The sequence below is a fragment of the Suricata suricatta genome, chromosome 3, assembly GCF_006229205.1.
Source record: "Suricata suricatta isolate VVHF042 chromosome 3, meerkat_22Aug2017_6uvM2_HiC, whole genome shotgun sequence".
NCBI classification, from domain to species: domain Eukaryota; kingdom Metazoa; phylum Chordata; class Mammalia; order Carnivora; family Herpestidae; genus Suricata; species Suricata suricatta.
In genome coordinates this window covers 143,422,460-143,442,823 of record NC_043702.1, presented here as the reverse complement: position 1 = coordinate 143,442,823, position 20,364 = coordinate 143,422,460, and the positions used below count along the sequence as shown (strand labels likewise).

At 51.6% G+C, this 20,364-nt stretch overlaps 1 protein-coding gene across 1 annotated transcript in view; it reads left to right on the top strand.

Annotated features, from left to right (window-relative positions):
• Position 1: 1 nt before the first annotated feature.
• The window catches only part of MAPKAPK2 (MAPK activated protein kinase 2), a gene marked incomplete at its 5' end in the record, with an annotated part of 44,936 nt that continues 24,573 nt past the window's right edge, over positions 2-20,364 (top strand). Inside the window, one exon of the mRNA XM_029933380.1 lies at positions 2-97. Within this exon, the coding sequence (XP_029789240.1) occupies positions 2-97 (96 nt within the window). The remainder of the gene's footprint in view (positions 98-20,364) is intronic.

Below are 20,364 nucleotides of genomic sequence, written 5' to 3'. Positions count from 1 at the left end.
CGACTACAAGGTCACCACCCAGGTCCTCGGACTGGGTATCAACGGGAAAGTTTTGCAGATCCTCAACAAGAGGACCCAGGAGAAATTCGCCCTAAAAGTAGGTTTGGGGGCCGGGGGAGGGGACGACGGGCACGGGGCGGGGGGCTCCCGGGGACGACCTCCAGCGCTCCCGAGCGGCCGAAGCGCATGGTGGCCGGGCGCTATTGCGCCGACCCTGCCGGGACCGTGCGTCCGGCCGTCCCGGCCGCGGAGGAGTGGCCGCGGCGGGGTTGTGGGTCCCGGGCGCCGGAGGGGAGCCAAGTGCGCGGCTGGAGGTGGGCAGGCCGCGGGGAAGGTCGAGTCCGCGCAGACCACGCCGCCTGACCGAGTTTCCGGTCACCTCCGGGTGCGAGTGGCGGGACCCGAGAGGACTCTTGAGGACTCTGCCATTTTGGGGTTTGAGCGGAATCCAGCCGAGTAGCAACGGTTGGCTTCGGGACCACTTCTGCTAATTTCACCCTGGCTCAAGGAAGTGATTTTCGAGGGTTGTGGTTCCCCATCCTCTCCTCCCTCCTCTCTTTCTTTCTGCGGGCACAAAAGGCCCATTACTCATTGAGCTGGTTGGTCGGTTAGTTTGGAGAAGTCGGATCTCAGAGGTTTATTTAGCCTCGCTCCTTATTTGGGAGCCGGAATGTGTGATTTCACTTCCCTGGGCCTCCCGAATGCGGCCATGCCGCCTTGGGGCGCGCCGGCCCGGGAGGTGCCAGCCTGGAGATTCCGCGGGGACACCGCCTCCCGGGCGCGGGGGAGGGACTGTTTTGAACCGAGTGCAGGCCCCCCCTCCTACCTTCAGTGTCTGTGAGGCTCCAGATGGGAGGCCAGCAGGCTCCGGCACGATGTCTGCTGTTTCCATAGCTCCATTGATCATTGTGAACCGGGTCTCCAAACCACGGCTTGGCCGGGTGCTGATTCCGCAAATCAGAGATGGCCACTTGAGCCCTGGACGTGGGCGATTGGTGGACAGTAGGAGGGAGCGTTTCCCTTGAGCTGGGGAAACCCAACCTCTTTTTTTTTTTTTTTTTAAGGGGGGTGTGGTGGTTGTGGGGGTTGGGGAACGAGGATTTAAGTGAGAATACCTAGTTCAGAAGATAAACAGGACGGACTTGGAGGCCTGATGAGGTGGGTGGGTCCCCCCCTGCAGTGTGAACCGGTGTTCAGGGTCACTTAAAAAGGTTTTCCCCTCAGACAGTTTTCAGATCAAACCACATCTCTGAAGGTGACACATTACGCCTATTTCCCCTGGGGTGTCTTAATGATTGGAGGGGGAGAAAAATACTTCCTGTGTTATATTTTTCTTTTTTCCCTCATGTCTACCCTCCCCCCAAGCTAGCTTTATTTCAGCTCTTAATACAAAACTCAGATAAGTGTGAGTTTTTGGAACTGCTGGAATATATAATTTGATGTAATAAGAGGCTGGCACTCTGCAGTTGCATGTCCAATTTCCAGATTTTCAGGCCTCTGAAATGATTTTCCTGCTGCTTTCGTCCTCCTGGGGAAGAGCTTTCAGCTAGCCCTAACGCTGTCAGATTTCTTTGGCTTCTCTAAGTTGTTGCTGTGCGCTTTTGGCCAGTGTGCCTTAGACCTCTTTTCCCATACAACTAACTGCGGACAGGGAGTAGGAGCGGTGGTTTAACTGTGTCTCTGACCTTGGGGAATAGAGTCTAGTGAATACTGTTTGACCACAGTTAACTTGTACGTGTGAGGAAGCGACAGACATCCTTTCTGGGAGAGTCTTCTATCCCTCCGAGAGGCCATCTGCCCTCACCCATCAGCAGTTTGGGGACGAAAGCTGCTCACTCATGCCCTTGGATAGTTGGAATATTGTATAAAGAATTGAGAACAAAAGCTCTCAACCTCTATTTATTCTATTTAATGACACATAAAACTACACTCTAAAAATATTTTAGGGTGGCAATTCAGATTTCTATTGTAATTCAGATTTCTGTTATTGTAATTTATAGGAGAGAGATTCAGGTATATCCTCCCTTTAGTTTTGAAAGGAAAAACCCAGCAGCATTTTAAATAACACTCATAATTTATCCCTCTCGGGTTGGAAGTGGGCGCAGATTGAAGTCAGACTGTTTTGACAGGCAGTCTGCTCCCAGATCTTGTAAGTTGGCTCAACTGTTAAATTGCAGATTCCCACACATCTTTGTGTAAAAACTTAATAATAGAGGAAGAGAGAAGGTATGAGACATTCAGAGACTGACAGTGTCAACAGCACTTCTATGTCCAAATATTGGCTAAGACATAATTACAGCTTGTAGGGGGAATCTGGTCCAATGAATCCTGTTCGAGACACACACCAAAGAGATTTCTAGATCTTGAATCTTGGTGAAATTAACCTTCGGTGCTGAAGGTGAGTGGTGCAATGATTTTCAAAACCAGGAGTGGTTGGACTATAAAGCAAGGGGAGGTAGATGTTGTGGGCTAGGACAGATTGCCCCATTGGTAGGTGCCTGAGGAAAAACGGATCAGACCTCCACTCTCCACTGTGTTAGGCCATTCCTGGGGATTTGGGGCAGGAGCTGTGGGGGTGGAGATTGCTTCGGATGGGGGTTCTGACCTCTGCTGCTTCTCAGCTCTGAGAATTAATGGGGGGTGGCGGGTGCCCAGATGCCCTGTGCCGTCTGTGGTCTGGTGAACTCTTAACCCTCTTAAGTGAAATCAGTGCTTTCCAAAAAAAAAAAAAAAAAAAAAAGTCCCAACTCACCCTGCTGCTTCTCTCCCTCCATCTACAAGAGCTACCATCTCCATGCTTTTAGTGCGTGCCATGACCTTACCTCACCATCTCTCCTGGCTCCTGTTGCTAAGTTCTGAGTCATTCCCGTACTTCGTCAGAGTCAGAAGGGACCTCAGAGGTCATCTTATCTAACCCCCTCCTTGTGCAGATTTGAGAAAACCAAGGCCCAGAGCAAAGACCTGCTTGAGGTAGCATAGCCATGCACTTGGCAGAGGCAGGATAGAACCCAGGATGCCTGATCCCCTGTCGCAGGCCTCTTCCCACTTCGAAACTGCAGTGATGTCAGCAGGCTCAGGCCTGGAATTGGCTGCTGCTCTAGCCTAGGGAGCAGCTCCCTTACCCCCTTGATTGCTGGCCAGGGGGTGCTGGGTGGGGACGTATTGCCTCCCCAGCAAAGCCCCCCGAAGTTGCGGGAGGTGTGGTGGGCAGCTTCTGTACCAACTCAGCAGCTCCATGAGTTTTAAATATGGTAACAAGCTTTTTTAACATAATTTTTTTTTATACACCATCTTCCTTTTTTAGGGAATGTTTGATATAAATCTAACTTATTATTTTTTGTAGAAAAACATGAGAATTCTATTAACTATGTCTTTGATAAGGACACCTAGTCTCAATACACTTGTGTAATCCACTTATTCCTCATGGGTCTCCTCAGCTGCTTCCTGCTTCACCATGTCACGGTGACTCTTGGGTATTAGCTGAGCAAATTTAATTAAAGCTGGCACTCTTCTCCCTCTCTGCTGTGTGACTCTGATTAGGTGAAGCACATTATTGCTTTACACAATAACAGAATGTTGTCCTACCTTATCTCTGTTTATCTTTCCATTGCGTGGATAGGAGAAGACAAGGTCCTGTGATGTCTTCTCCTTTCCTTTCTCCAGTGGTCCTCCTTCCCCAGGTCACCTCGTGTCACTGTGGTGTGGCTTCCTTTGTTGTTCTGAAGGGGAGATCATCGGAACCGCTATGGTTGGTCTGAATGCTGTTAGAGGGGAAACACCGGAGCTCCCACAACCCCAGAATACAGGCAGCATCCTCACCAGCACACCTCATGCTGTGCCCTTCCTAGGGAGCGTGATAGGCAGTGCGGCTGTGTGAGAAGCAGTGTCCCACGATGGGGTTTGCTGGGTGGAATCGCACGGTGAGGAAAGCTTCATCGACTAATAGATCAGTCTCTTTTATATCCACTGAGGTTATAGGTAGTTAACGGTTTGCTGAGCATTCTATCATATGCTTACTTGTGTGGGTGAGACAGACCTACATGGTGCCCTCAAATTTAGGGGGTCAAGTAGCCGATTTGGAGAAGGCAAAATTAACAAACTTGGTTTGCACTGTCCAGTATGGCAGCCAATACCCACGCATGCTATTTAAGTTCAAATTAATTAAGCTAAATCAAATTAAAAATCAGTTGCTAGCCACATTTCAAATATTCAGTAGCTACACTGGTTAAAGGCACCGAATTGAATAGTGCAGAAGAATATATTCATCGTTGTAGAAGGTTCTACTAGACTTTGCTGGTCTAGAGGTTAAATCATGTGATTGGGAATAGAAGGGCTTCAGATCGGAAATCTGTGAGGATGCAAGGAGCCATGGATGGCTCATCGCTGGGCCTTTGAACTATGAGTAGATTTGTCAGAGATGGAGACCCTGGCTCTGAGGGGAGAACAGGAGGCAAGTTGGCAAGGAGTGTGTAGGGCTAGTCGCTCAGAATTAAGCCTGAACTCTCTTTGTATTAAAAGCAGGTTTTAAAATATCTGAGGGGCACGAAGTAAACAAACAGGCTGTTGCAAAGAAGGGCGACAAATCACAGGTTTGGGCTGGGAGGTTCTAGTTTCTGGTTTCAGAGAGCCCCTCCCTCTCTTGGGGCCTTGGCCCCTGTTGACTGCATCGGGGCTCTTGGCATTCACTGAGGCCAGATCAAAGTTGGGTCAGCTCCTGGTCCTTTTCCACTTGTGAATTCTGGGTTTTGATGGAGTTGAAAATAATCTCCCAGCTAAGATCTGGGGTCAGTGGCTGCCGGAAGTGGGGAGAAAAGCAGCCCAGGCCTTGAGACTAGGTATCAGTGGGCGCCCGGAAAATGAAGAGGCTCCAGAAGGATGAAGGTGTTGGTAATGATTGATATGGTTTAGGTGTTTTGACTGCTTGGGCCCAGAGGAGCCGGCCCATCATCCATTGACGATTCCCCTTAAGAAGCAGGTCAGGGACTCCAGGGAGAGGTCTGGAGGAGCCAAGATTCAGGACTGCAGACTTACTCCCTGGCCAGATCCTGGGGTTGGAGGAGGGGCCAAGGCTCTGGTCACCCGCAAATCCCAGGGATGTTTGGCGGCCTGGCCAGGAGGAATGTCAGCCACAAGTGGGAAGGACAGGGCAGGCATCTGCATTTGAGTCCCTTCCACGATTCCCAAGCGGCCCTTGCCTGCTAAGTTGGGACTCTCCCTTCTGGTTTGAGGTCCTCTCTTCTGCTGCAGGCCCTTCTGAGGGTCATGTGGGGTCTCTTTTCTCCTCTCTTCCCTTGTCTGCACTAGTTCTTCCGTGTCCAGGAGGGAGGTGGGCAGGCAGGGTGGGGATGGTTCCAAGGGGCTGCAAGTGCTGTCCGTAATGACTCAAGGCCCGGTGGTTCAGAGACCCACTCATCACTGCCCCTTAGTGCTGAGGACACTCCTGTCATCTTTCTTGACTCCTTCAAGAAACTCAGTGGGGTGTGGGTCTGTGCTTACCTTGAAGTCAGAAGAATCTTAGTGTAGCGGTGTCGCAAGGTGGAGATGAGGAATTCTTTATGTTCCCCGTCTGCAACGTCTTTCCCAGTTGAGGTGTGGGGCCAGACATGGCCGCTATGATTGATGTGCGGGCTGTGCCCTGCAAGAGGGCACCCGGCCGAGGGAGGGAGCGAGGGCTCCTTCCATCCCACCAGACCGGGCGGGTAGGCAGGAGGGGTGCAGTGGTTGTTCAAGGCCTTACCTGGCATCAGGCATCAGGGACACAGTTCCCCGGGACCTCCTCTTAGGGTTTCTTGGTGTTTTGGTTGCTAGAGGTAGTAGCGCTGGGAGTGTAGACCTGGCAGCAAAACTGAGCTCTAGGCACTAGGTTCTTCCTACGTAGGTCACCTTATAAATGGGGACATTGGCAAAGAGAAGGGGCCAGGCCACCGGGCGGTTTGATGTACATCAGATATGTGACCCACATCAGACCTTTATACCTTTTCTGGTCTTTAGAGGAATACTGATATTTTGTATTTTATGATATACACAGATACAGCTTTTTAGAGAGGTGGTTATGTGTTAGATGAGAAAGCAAAAAAATGGGGTCTAGTCTATGTGCCCTGCTTACTGGGCATGTGACCTGGAGGAGGTCAGTTACATTTTCCAGGTTTTGGTGCTCGTGGCAGAGGTCAAGCTACCACTTGCTCTTTGGGCACCGGCATTGGGGGGTAGTAGAGGGCTGTGCTGGAGGCAAGAGGCCACGAGCTGGCCAGAGGGCTTGCTGACCAGCCCCATGTCTGACCATCAGCAGCGTTTGGGCCAGAGTGGATGACCTTTGCATAGGCTTGATGCCGGGCTCCAGGGAAGCCCATGCCCAGTTAATTAACAATCCTCACTGCCCAAGCATCACTTCTCTTGTGTGAGGAAGTGGAAAGTGTTCCACCTTGGCAGGGAGGAAGGACCAAATAACTCAGTGGGGTGTGAATCTGTTCTTTCCTTGAAGTCAGAAGAATCTTAGCGTAGCGGTGTCTCAAGGTGGAGATGAGGAATTTATGTTCCCCGTCTACAACTTCTTTCCCAGTTGAGATGTGGGGCCAGAAGAGACCGGTGTGATTGGTGTGTGGACTGTGCCCTGCATGGGGAGGGGGCCCCAGCTGAGGGAGGGAGCGAAGGCTGCAGTCTAACCTACCGTCCACTAGGCTTCACGTTGGCTTGTGGCTGCATCCATCCAAATGGGTGCCTTCTTCTAATACACCTAAAGATATGGTGTGGGCTGGGGACTGTCCTGGGGTGAGAGCTGGCGACTGATTCCTAAAGCTGATGAGGAAATTAGGATTTACATCCAGGTGCCACTCAGCAACCCCCTAGGGCTGGGTAAGACTGGGTATCAGAAGTCCAAAGAAGCTGGGGGAGAGAGGGATGCCTGGCGATGTCTGTTCTCTTTTTTTTCTTTTTGCTCACTAGATGCTAAAACAGTGGCTTCAGCCCTGGAGCTTTGGACCATGGAGTCCTGTGCTCCAGGCCATCATAGGCGGCTGGAGGAAGAGGAGACACCGTGGAAAGGGGGATGGGCCTCTGGCAGTACACTTTTGGGGGGTCTTTATTCTCTGATCCAGTAAACCTCTCTGTGTGCTAGCTGGCAGGTAGGAGAGGCTGGGACATGGCCCCAAGGTCAACCCCCATCAGTAACTCATGTTCCCTCCAAGACTGGCCAAGCTGTGTATTTATTCTGCTAGGAACATGAGCTATCCAAAAGGGTCATATGAAAGGGCATCTTACTCTTGAGGGACGTTTCCAGGCATCTCCCTGGCCAGTGTCCATCCAGCACTCATCTGGAAGGTGAGGAGTGGTGACTGAAGGTGGAAGCTATGTGGCCGACCACCATTTGAAGCCTTTTCTGTCTCAGACAAGTTGATGGTGACAAAGGAAGCTATACTGCTGATGCCTTCCCTCTGCTTGGCTTATCTACACGGATTCTTCTTGTGACCAAAGCAAAGGTGAAAGGGATCTACTGACAAGTCCTGCAGGCTCCTCCACCTTCATGCTCTGATGGGGCGCGCTGCCCCCGACCCTTCTGTGGCAGGTGACTGAGTTGATCACTTTGCTGCCGTTGTGACCATCCATATTGTCGCTAGGCTCCCACCCTGCACACTGGACATTTGCAACCTGGCCTCTCACCCAGGGAGAGACCTGTTACTCAGCCCCTCTGTCCCAACAGCTAAAAATAAACCTGCCACTGCTGCAGTCCTCCCCGTGCCGTCCGGCCCTTCTGTCTGCCCCAGCGCTTCCTGCCACACCGCTGAGCCCACCCTCTTTTCACTTCTCATCTCCCCATTTGCCCTCCTGAGCGCGGCAGGTAGTTGGGGGCAACTCACAACTCACTTTTCCAAACGCTGGGAGTGAGATATGATACCCGGAGCAGCACCAGGCTCCGCTCACCCCTGGAGCCCAGAAACGTGTATTGCCCCCCAGCCACCTCCCAAGCTCAGGCCATAGGAGAAGGGGCAGTGTGTACAAAGAATTCGCCTTGCTTCTTCCTCACGAGGCAAAGGGTTGGGGGGAGGCTGCATAAGTTCCCAGAGTCACCGAGACTTTCCCCTGTGCTTGTCTCCTGCTCTGGCTTCCTCCAGGCAGCACCAGCCCTCACCCTGACTGCCCTGTGACTGAGCAGGCTCCCTGCCCTGGCACTCCTGCCCTTCTGCTGAGCTAAATTCGCCACCCCTGCAGCGTGGGGCTTCAGGTTACCGCATTCACAAGAGTGACCTCATCCTGCTGGCTTCCAAGGGTAACCGGGCCCTGGCTCTTGGAGCCTCCTTCTGGAGTCAGGCCCCTCTGGCCCTCCCAGGTTCGCCACCTGCAGGATGTCACAGAGAGCATGGGTCTCTTCGGTCTCCTGACTGAGGGCAGGGGAAATGCTGACTGGTGTCTGCTGAGGTGGCCTCTTCCCCTACTGCCTAGAGATCCTGGACACCTAGAGGACAACGTGAGGAAAGGGGCTCAGGTGGCTTAACTGATAGATACTGGGCAGACTCTTTCTTTTAGCTTGACTTTGGCATTCTCTTCTTCCTAATTTTTCTAATCCTTGGACAGGTGCTGATACTAACCATACCCAGAAGGATTCTGTGTTTTTTTTCTGGGATTGGGGTTTGTTCGGGAGAAGGTGTAAGTGGGGGAAGAGTAATAAAAGCGAGGTAGGTCTTGGGGGGCTCTCTGGCTTTGGCTAGGGTTCCATACTGGACCATGTCTCCATGGACTGCTTCCTCCAGTCTGTCCCTGCGGGGCCTCATTTCCTCTGCAGGGAGAGATTTATCTGCCAAGGCCCATTGGCTTCTGGAGGGAGGAGTTGGGTGTAAATTGCGAAGAGTTTATTTTTAACTCTGACAGAAGGAGCCCCTGTCTGTCCTTGGAGTAACCGTACCCTCCCTCTTCTCTGTCCCGGCCTCCTCCTCTGGCTTCTGTAATTCTTAGAGGAAGCCTCGTAGATTCTAAAGGCCGGGCCAGGGAAGTGGAGCCTCTCTGAGTGAGGAATCTGCAGGTTGCCTGACTGGCCTGACTTGTGTAGAGCACAGAGCACCACAGAGCACCGAGGGGGCAGGGGAGCAGAGGTGGGGGCCCTGGGCATTGGAGGCCACAGGTGTGGAACGCACAGCATCCTAGGAATGCAGGTGGACTGGTGCAGAGGCCACCGGGGCCTTGGGACTGGAGGACCCTGTCTCCTCTGCTGTGCCGGGGAGGGTAGCAGGGGCCATCTTGTGCCCTGGCACAGTGCCCCTGTATCCAGGCACCCAGATCTCTGAAAGGCAGAAGGCCATGGGGACAGAATGAGTGTATATCGTAGCCTGCTTTGTAAATACTAATGTTTATAGAAACCAGGAAGTTTTGTTATTCCCTCTGACTGCCGGGCTCCCACGCAGCACATCCCTTCCACTGGAGCCTATGTGGGATTCCCAGGGGTTTCCTGCCTTCATGTCCCCTCCCCTGGCAGGGCACTAGTTCCCGGTGCTCCTAGGGAGGAGGAAGAGGGGTGCGAGCGCCCCTTCGCCTGTGTCTTGACCCTTCTGGTTTCATGGATTTGTTTTGGTTACCTTGCCTTAGATTTTTAAAAAGAACATAAAATTGAGTTTGAGGTATATAATTAGAGAAAGAAGGGATGGAGAGTAGGGGGTGTGGGGCGAGGGGCAGACTGAGCTGACTCTGAGAACCTCAGGCTGGGAACAAAGGTCTTGCCCCTCAGTCCCTTACAGCCCATGGGGGCTTACTTTGCCTAAAGCGAAGCTTCCCGCTTAAACCCTTCAGGAGGTTCCCTTTGCCTGTAAGAGTACAGGAGATTTTCAGATCCTTCCTCCACCTGACCCCATTCTGGTTTTTGGTTGTGTTTTTGTTTTTTTCTGAACGACTGCTATGTTTCAGCTTAAGGGGCTTACATTTGCTGTTTCCTTAATAGGACCCTCCCCCCACTCCGCTGTCACCTTTGCCCCTGGTGTGTGTGCCATCTGTTCATCTGTATCTTCTGTGCCTCCGGCCCCACCCCTGTCTGTATCTACCTACTCCACCCTGTACAAATGCTGCCACTCTTATGAAAGTCTTCCCTCCAGAGGTGGGTCTCCCCCACCCTTCCCTGCCAAACTTGCCAAGACACTCTTCCCTTCTATTTCGGTTGAAGACGGTGTCTCCATGTTCAGGGGGCCTCTCTAGAGATTGGATTGTATGGTCCTGAAGACTCACATCGTAAGTCTTTTTATAGTCTCTTATTTACATGTGACTCTATGCCTTCATTTAGAAAAACTTCATGGAGTATTTTGGCATCATGCATTATACCTCGTTGCCTAATAAAGGTGCGATAACCGAATAACAGTGGATGCTATCTACACATATATAAGGTACAAAGGGTGATCCTCAGGGTGGAGGGGGACAGCCCCGGGCCTGGAACAGTATTGGGCTGGGCTCTTGGAGATGGAGCCAGGTGTGTAGTGAAGCCCCCTGAGTGTCTGTCCCTGTTCCCCCTCCTGTCTGCCACGAAGCCATTCATAGCGGAATAGTCTTCTGGGCATTTCTTTCCTCCACGCATTCGGATTTGCTGACTCAAGCTGGCACCTTCTGTTTCTGCTAACGGATTTCTCTTTCTTGTAAGGGCCCTGACCACAGTTTCCCATTGATGCCTCCTGTCTTTCTCCTCCCCGTTGCAGAGCCCCTCCTTTTCCTGTTCCACCATGGAGATGACCCTTCGGCCTCTCGGAGAATTTTCTGAGGGAGGGACAGATGTGGAACTAGCCAGCTCTCCTCTGGCTCTTGGCATCCTCTAGTTAGCTCCAGACAAAGCAGAGACACACAGATGTAGTCCAAGGTGATCTTACTGCTGGCCTTGCTCCTCCTGTGTGAGGCCAGAACACCCGCATTGACTACCAAGGCTGCCAGGTCTGAGGTCAGAGGTTTGAACCTCATGGGGCCACTTGACTCCACGCCGCAGAGTTGTAGGAGAAACAGAAGGGGACCTGGCTTCTGTGGTCCTCAGCAGGTCTGAGAACCTGTCTGGGCCTCATTCAGTTTCCTCATTTGTGAATCAGAGGTCTCAGAGTTGATCTCAGAGGACGCCTGCCTCGAAAGAAGGGCTTTCTGTATTACTCCTTCTGTAACTCCACCGCTGGGAATACAGCCCTGTGCTGGAAGACGTGGGGTGGCCCACGCTCCGGATAGCAGAGGCATCCTCTCTGCCCTCACTTTGTGGAGTCCAGTGTTCTTTCACCCTTCTCCGGGCTGTAGTATTTCTATTCATTCAGCCATTCAACCGATGTTTATAAACATTTATTCTCCTCCATGCCTGGTCTTGTCTTCCCTGCTGACTGGCCATCAGGAGGCCCAGATGGCAGGATTAGCCTCGAATGGGAGACTAGTCAGGGTCATCCCCTTGGGTTCAGACCCCTTTAATACCTCTGCTATATGAGATGAGAAGAATTTGGAACAATGAAGGCTGATTCTTTCCAGCAGCTTTGACTAGACTCATGCCTTTCTAAGCAGGATTTGCCTTAGGGTGCCTTCAATCCCTCTGAGATCCAAAGCAACTTACTAGTCAAGAAAATTAATTAGCAGTGCTGAGGATATGACTTTGCAGCCTCCCTAAGGATAGATCAGAACAGCAGATGGACTTTGATACATATAACAGTCGTCAACCTTCTGCCCCATTCAGATCCCTGTTGAAGGTTTAGCAACCCTGTGAGGGGTTCCCAGAGTAACAACAAGTCTTTCTTGAGCAGATCCTATGTGTCAAGCATTGTGTTAGGTGTCTTACTTATATTCTTGTTAATTCCCTACATTAATACTGCAAAGTAAGAGTACTTACAAAATACATTTTACAGAAAGGGAAATATGATCAGACTTGTTCAGAATAGTGCATTCATTAACAACCATTTGTTGAGTATCTACTAAGTGCTATATATCGTTTTGGGCTCTGGGGATACACTGGGTGTACAAAACAGAAGGAAAGAAAAAAAAACAACAACTAAATCTTACCTGCATAGAGCCTGGATCCTAGCAAGGGGGGACAGACAAAATGTAATCAATTAAATGACGCAGTTTGACGGATAGTGGTAGTTACAGTGGCAAAAATGAAGGAGGGAGGAAGCCCTAGAATGTGTGTGGCTCAGGGAAGGGTTTACTGGGAAGGTGGAGGTGAGTGCACAGTGGAAATACTGGGAGGGGAGGGGAGGGGGCAGGGCATTGAAGGAATCCCTGCCGCAAAGCCCTGAGGCAGTTAATGGTGGGAGTGGCTTACGCTAAAACCTGGGCTCCTCTGGCTTTTGCAATACTGCCTAATAGTTCCTCTGTGACTCCCTTATAATCTAGTACTCAGCTGACCTAGCAATGTATGTTGTATCATCAAATATTTATGGAATGCTTATTTTGTGCAAATTGCCACAATGATAAGGTGTGGGCCTTACAGTTCAGAACAGGAGTGAACACCTGTGTGCATGTAAACGGAATGAATACTGCCCCCCCTTCCCCCCCCCCACCAGTCTGGATTGTGCCCTTTCACACGCACTCCCATTTGACAATCTCTGGCAAAGGCAGTACCTCTGGGACGGAGGCAGGCCAGGTGGCCTGATTTCTGGGTTTACACAGGAAGAAAGAGGTCTGGGGAGATGGTGGCAGGGAAGCAGGTGGCCACAGAGGGTACAGAGACACGGGGTGGGCTCCTCAGGGTGGAAGGGCTCACTTCTGCCTGGCATGGGCAGAGGACACATCATGGAATCACATCTGTGACTCACCGAGGGGGAACCCACGGATTCTGAGGGGTAATGGTGAAAAACGACACTGGTACTCCTGTCTTCTGTTTGGCTGAAGGGCAAAGAGCTGACCTCCTCCCAGGGATCTTTCTGGTAATAGGAAATGCTTGGGTGTGGGTGTTGCTGGCTGACCAGGGAGCCAGGGAGGAAAGAGGTAATAAAAAAGAGAGGGTCGGGCTGAACCTGTGGCTGCACTTAGTGTTACCCTCCTTTGGGTCCTGACAGGACTACTCTCTCACTCTGAAGAATCACATCCATCCTGTGTTCAGCCTCCCAGTTGAGGAGCCAGCAGGCGGCATGCTGGGTGATGGGGAGGCTCTCTGTCCCCCCAGCCCTGGCCATCTTTGCTTCCTTCCTCTCAGGAGCCCATAAGTCAGGGCCCAGGATGGAGCCGACCGTTAGCACAGATGGGAAAGTGAAGCAAGGCCTGGGGTTTTTTCCTGAGCACGTGTGGTGATGAAGGAAGTTGCAACATTGTTTTCTTTCCTTTTCTTTTTTTTCTTTTCTTTTCTTTTCTTTTCTTTTCTTTTCTTTTCTTTTCTTTTCTTTTCTCTCTTCTCTTCTCTTCTCTTCTCTTTCCTTTTTCTTTCTTTCCTTTTCTCTTTCTTTTCTTTCTTCTTTTTCTAGAAGGAGGAAAACCATCTTCCAGTAAACTTCACAAACAGTATCCAGTCTTTGATGGAGGCCATTGCTTCATCCCCACGTTGCTTTTTGTATTTGATCTTTCTTCCCTCTTTCCCCACTATTCCTCCCCTCCAGTGTTCTGCTTCGCTGAGTCCACTTCCCTGCATCAGGTTGGCTACCCGGAGGCTTGCTCAGTGGCCTCTCCTTGACAGTGGGAGCTGTTGAAATATGACAGGTGGTTTCTGATACCCCCCTGGCCTCTCCTGATGCCGCATCAGTCTGTGTGTTCCTTTGATATTCCAAAAGGTTGAAGCAGTGCGTCTCAGCTCAGGTGACCAGACTTTGTGGTAGATTCAGAGCATGTGTGTAGGCAGATGGTGGGCAAAGAGGGCCTGAAATGGGGGGGCGGGGGGGGCAGGAATCCAGGCTGGAAGACCACACATGTCCATCTGGAGTCCTTGGTCGGGTTTGACTTTGGCCTCGGTACTGTACCTGGGCAGGAGTCCAGTTATGTTCGAAAGCATGCACGTGATCTCTTTTACCTGCTGAAAAACTGTGAGGTCTTGAAAAGTAGTGGATTTGGGGTTTGTTTTTGTTTTGTGAGATTCTTTTTCTCTCTCTTGGGTTTCTGCACCCCAGTACAGCCAAAAAGTTCCATTACACACCTCTGAGAGTCCAACTTTAGTCAACCAAGGGGTGTTCTAGGTCCTCCCGAAGAACGATGTCCGCCTGCTCTGAGCAAGCTGGGCGACGCCCCACTCCCTGGGCTGCTGGTGCCTCCGGGGCTGCCGCTGTCGGTTGCTTTCTCAGGCAGGGAAGGGCAAAGTCCTTAGGAGTGAGAGTTTTAGTTGGGGCTCTTTGTTCCCTGGACCTGTTGTCTTTGGTACAGCTGGCACGGAGCTCCCCCTTTCCTGCCATGTTCTTTGAATCTAACCTCTCTGTCGTCAGGTAGTTCACTGTAGGCTGGAAAAGCGCTCGGAGAGGTGGTGGTCAGGGGAGTCTGCCCGTTTACCTGAACCCCACAGGGAAAACAGAAGCCCCCTTTCACAGGAAGCTGCTCCGGCCAATAGAGTAGCCCCTCCCCGTGTGTGCCTATTTTAATTGAATAAAATAAAATTAGGAATTAGTTCTTCTGTAGCCCTAGCTTCCTTTCAAGTGCTCGGTAGTCTCATCTAGCTAGTGGGCACTGTATTGGGCAGCACAGATGGAGAACATTCCATCATCACAGAACATTGTCTTAGACAAAGCTGGATGATCCTACACCCTGGTGAAGATGTATCAGAGCTGGAAAGGGGATTTGCGGAAGAGCACAGCAGAGGTTTGAAGGCCCAGGTGAGAGGGTAAAAAGAAGTAATCATTTAGAAGGGCCCTTACATGGTATTTAGTTTAGGACTGTATCCCAGCAAATTGCCATCCACCCCAGTGGCTCTCAGACTAAGTCAGTTGTCAGAATCGCCTGTGGATAACCTTTAAAAATAAAGATTCTTCAAAAATAAGTAAACATTAAAAAAAAGGTTTAATAAAGGGGGTGGCGCCTGGGTGGCGCCAGTCAGTTGGGTGTCTGACATCAGCCCCCACTCCCTTGCACACGCTCGCTCAAAAATATTTAAAAAAAATAATAAAAATAAATAAACTTACTGCTTTTAAAAAAAACCTTACCATTAAAGAAATTTTTGCTGTTATTAAAGTTTTGTGTTTTTTTGAGTTCAAAATTTGGTTCCTTGAACTTGTAATATTCCTTTGTGCTAGTTTCATTTTCTGAAGCCCCTAGAATGCATGAGTTCCATCTTCTGTACTCAGACTAATGCAGATATTTGAACACAGCCCATGACCCAGTGTCGGGGCACATTTTCAGAGTACTTGACCTGCCAAGGGCTCTGGAGAGATACAAAGATGAGACATCATTCCCAGGATCCTTCCGATGGTCAGGCCTTGCTGAGAGACTGGGGAATGTCCACGTCTCAGGGTCCCAGGGGCTGTCCAGCTGCTGTGCCCCATGCATACCCCCCACCCTTCTGCGCACTGCTCCACGGGAAAGAGTCCCCGAGTCTCTGCATGGTTTAACTCTGCTTCTTGAGGACACTGATCTGTTTTTCTTCAGAGAACCTAGAGACTCAGCCATCCAGTCATCCAGTCCTGGTCAGATAGGACCACAAACCTCACTTCTGCTTAGAGACCTTTAGTAGTACCACCCTCCCTGGCCCTCAGCGTAATGCTCTCGCTGCTGACATGGTATTCACACAAACTGGCTTTGAACTTCCCTCCCACTCCCACCCCTCACACACACTCACCCTTTCAGAGATGACTGCTTCCCACTCTGAGTGCATTCTTATGCTCCCAGATCTTCCCTTGGGCCTTCCTTTTGTTCATCCTTTTAAATCCTGGTAGAATTATAGCTGGCCTTTGAGGTTTGGATTTTACCTGCATACCCCTCACCCTAATTCCAGGTAGAAGTCCCTTCCCCGTGCTAGTGGAAGTTCATACTCGAGGCAGGTCTGCAGTGAATTTGAATTACAGTGACTCTTGTGTCCTTCCTGCTAGATTCTGAGCTCCTTGAGGAGAAGGACCGTGTCTCATTTTATTCAGAGTCCTCCAGTGCAAAGCACAGTGCCAGGTACCGAGCTGAGGTGTTGTGTGTGCCCACAGAGGTAGGTCCCTCACCCGTTTGTCTTTGGGATTCTGAGGAGCCTGCACGGCGAGCCGGAGCCCCTTTCCCAGTGCCAGCTTTCCCTTGGGGTGGCCTCGGGCCCCAGCAGCTCTCTCCAGAAAAGTACTGTTTAGCAGCTGATAATTAACAAGCGGGGCTTGGAGCCTTCGCTGCCTCAGAGGCAAAACTGGTATTCAAACAATAAAGTTTTTAAAATCAAGAATGAAAGTGTCAGCTTCAGAAGCAGTGACATCCAAACAGAAGCCTACCCGGTTAAGATAAATGGAATGATGAGTAGAGCCAAAGGGTTCTCTCTCTCTAACCCTGCAGGGACCCGGGGTGGGGGGAGCGGGGAGCGGCCTGGCTGGGTGCTATTCTCTCTAACCCTGCCCGGACTTGGGGCTGGGGGCCCTGGCTGGGGTGCTGTTCTCACTAACCCTGCAGGGACTCGGGGGAGGGAAGCAGCCTGGCTGGGGTGCTGTTCTCTCTAACTCTGTGGGGACCTGTTGGGGGATGTGTGTGGGGCGGCCTGGCTGAGGTCACTGCTCTCTGGTGTGCAGCCCAGGGCTGCTTCACTAGCCTCCTGGTGCTCCTGTCAGCGTGCACCTTCCACTCCCACTTTCCATAGATCAAACTAATTTTGCCAGGTGGACAAGAAGAGAAATTTGGAAAACTAGGGTAGGAATTAGTCATAAACTGGGGGCTTTTTCTAAGGTGATAAAAACACACTTTTGTATTTCGTGATAAATAGAGACTGTTCAGTAGTGCCTCGAGGTGTCTCCTCTTTTCTTCTGATGCTTCTAGGGTTGAGAGTGGAGAGCTGACGTCGGGGCCTCCTCCCTTCTAGGTCAGAACCAGGGCATGAGGAATTCCCCAGCCTCCTGTTGCTGCCCAGACATTAACCACAGTCGCCCTCTCCGCTGTTCTAAGAAACACGCGTACCGGGAACGGTCCGTGGCTTCAGAACAGGGGCAGCTGCTGGAGAGGCGGAGGCTTCCTGTGTGTGTGTGTGTGTGTGTGTGTGTGTGTGCGCGCGCACTGGAGGGGGGAGATTGAGAATACCCTGCAACCTGTCACCAGGGCACCTGCCTCTGTGCCCAGCTGCAGAGGTCAGTGGGAGAGGCCCTTTCAGAGTGCGTGATTGTGGGCAAAGCAGAAGGCCCACATCGGGCCTACTGAAGGGTCTCTTCTCTAAGTTCACCCCGGGTACATGGCCAAACCTAGGGTCTGCCCGACAAATATTTTTTTAGAAGCAGGTGAGTGGGGAGCGACTACTATCAGGTCCAATAGACAATCTGAGATACCCAGTTTGAATATAAAAATACTGGGCTTTCTGGGAAGTGTTGACTTAATGTGCTGTCTGTCTCTCATGTTACCTATCCATTGCTATCTGTGGTTCCGATGGCTGAGCTCACCCACACCACGTGTGACCCTTATAGCAGTGGCCTGTGGTTGTACGTTGAGTGCAGTGACCCAGTTACCTGTGTGGACAAATGCAAAACAGTCGGGGTGGTTTAGGAGGAGACTTGATGAGAGATTAAAACCCACTGCTCACCTGGGGTTGAACCCTTGTCCCTGGTGACATAAACACAAGTGATTCACAGCCAGGGTTGACTTGGGCATGTGGGGAGATTCACACGATGCCCTAGAGGCCCTGGCAGAAGCTTCCTCACTAGTTGAACAGAATGGGGATGGTGCCGCTGGCATGTGTGTGCCACATCTGCTCCTTCATCTGCTCCCCCAGCCGTTCTCCGGAAGGTTATTGAAGGGAGAACATGTAAGCAAAGTACTTCTTCGATGCTCCAGGTGGTAGAAGAGCTAAGTACAGGGGACTGGGCGAACGTGGAGGCAAGGGCCACCCATTTCTCCAAGCACCAGACGGCCTTGGAATGTGCTGGTGGAGTGCCGAGCCTGAGATGCTCTGTGATCAGATACACCTGGGAAACACTCTGCAGCGCACATTAACATTTTCAAGGTTCTGAGAAGTTCTGTAGCAAAAGAATGTATTCAACTTTGTAAAACCTAGCGCCTCTGACATACTTAGCATCCCTTTTTACGTATCACTTATTCATAACCTGATAGAATACTGAGAAATGGCTGCAGTCTCCCAGCTCTGGAAGAACTGTCCAGCGATTTGAGAAAAATTCCCTGGACTCTAGGTCAGCACAGGTTTGAGAAATTTTAAAAAGGGGTGTGTGTGTGTGTGTGTGTGTGTGTGTGTGTGTGTGTCCACATATGTGTGCGCATGTGTGTGTGCTGGAGGGTGTGGCAGAGAAGGGCCCCCGCCCAGCAGGTGGCTTCTATTGAAGCTGGCCCTGTCTGCATCCCTGCCGGCTTTGTGCTTCTGGAGAGGGCTTTTGTCCTGGCTTGAACGTAGTGAATAGCAGCTACATCTGTCATGCCTGGGAAGCGGCAGTTTGCAGCATGGGGGGTGAACAAGCAGGGAGCAGACACCACAGCTCGAGAGGCCCAGGCTGCTGACAGCCCCTCTGTATGGAAGGGAGGGGCTGGTGGTCCAGAGGCAGCTGCTCACTAAGCCTGGAAGTGGAGGGGAGCAAGATTGAGCTCCCTTATCGCTGCGTTCTCCTTGTCAGATGGGGGAGGCTGTGTCGAACTTGAGGTGGTAGCTGGGAAGAAGCAAGTGGGCAGGGTATTTTCCCCCTTCGCCAAGCACAAGGCACCTGGAGGGTGGACCAGGTGGAAAGGCACTCAGCTCTCCATTACCCAGGGCAGGTGCTGAGATGAAGCCGTTTTGGTTTAAATGTAAGGAGAAATTCAGAATTGTGAAGTGGATTTAGTAAAGTTTGTGGTGTTTTAACATTGGAGAGTCCCAGCTGGAATTGCTTTTGACTGTTGGAGACAGGAGATGGGTATGAGTGACTGCCCCTCGCCATGGCTGGCCACTTGAGAAAGGTCTGGGAGGTCTCACTGGGAGGTTCCCCCTGGAACAAACCCAGGTGCAGGGACTTCCTGAGCCGGTGGCTGGCCTCAGTACCCCTCCTGCACAGCTTTGACAGGAGGCAAAGGATTTCTAAGGAAATTGGCAACTGGGAAAAAATGGGAGTGTGAGTAGGAATCAGTCCCTCTTCCTGGGGATCATACACGTCCAATGTGGGTAGACCTCTGTGTAATTAAAGCAGGCTCAGGATTTCCCTATCTTTTTGTACGGATGTAGGTATTAATATTCTTTTATGCTGCTTTTCCTCTTTTGACCTTCCCAGTGCGGGAGAAGTTAGTTGGTCCTCAGGAATCAGGATGAGGCGTCCCTTACCTCCCAGCTCGTTGGGCCTTCTTCTTTCCTAGGTCACAGTCACAGAGGCTCCCCCCCCCCCCCCACCCCCCGGAAGTCATTCAGATGGGGGAGGAGCAAACCCAATCCCTCCCGACCGTTGCCCTTGTTAGAGAAAAGGCAGCCGCTGTCCCTCTGTCCCCCCTGCACAGGAAGTCTGGGTGGGCCAGGCTTCAGTTTGGGAAACAGGAGTAAGAGCTGCTGCTGCCAACTGGGATTGTGCTTGCAGACTCCCAGGCTCCAGTGTCTCCAGAGGGAGCAGCAGCTCTGACCCCTGTGGACTTGCTGTGGTCCTCGGGGAGGGAGCCTTTGCCAGGAACCTCTGAGCTCACTGGAGGCGGGTGTTGGGTAAGGGTGGTAGAGGACTGGGTAGTAGGAGAGGATCAGGGGATGACTCCCTCCTTCCCCCATCAGCTGGGGATGCATCACCACTGCTAGGAATGCACTCAGGCCACTTCTAGACAATTGGTCATTATGGAAATTCTTTCTTACCCCACGGTGGGGCTTTACATGTTCAGAAGAATCTTAGATGTCCTGGCCATGAGGGCCCACCATTGGCCTGCTATCCCCTCAAGGCTAGAAGGCGGGGCAGTGTCTGAGTCCCCATTCCTGTAATCTCTGCCTGCCCTCCCTTCCCAGCCTTCACCTGGGCAGAGGTTGGGGCAGCAGCCTGGTGCGTGGTAGGCATGGAGTTGGGGGAGAGGATGGCACCGCATGCCTCGCCTTCCTCTTCCCCATAGGTCCTAGCCCTGTTTGCTCTCCGCCTCCTGTCATGGCCTCACTTGCAGATGTGGCACATCTGGACCTAGACTTGGTGTCCTGTTGTCCTGAGTAATGAGGATCCCAGACTTCCCCTAGGTGATTTGCCATGGTTATTCCAAGGAGGAGCGGGATTTCCCCCACCCCCAAGCACTCCAGAGACTTCCTCCAGGCTGCGGGCTCCCATTTATGAGTCTTGACCTCTTAGCAGTCTACTCTGCCATTCCTCCCCCTCCCCCACCCCTCACCCCAAGGAGAAAGGCGGGAAGGAAGTCCTGCCAGAAGTT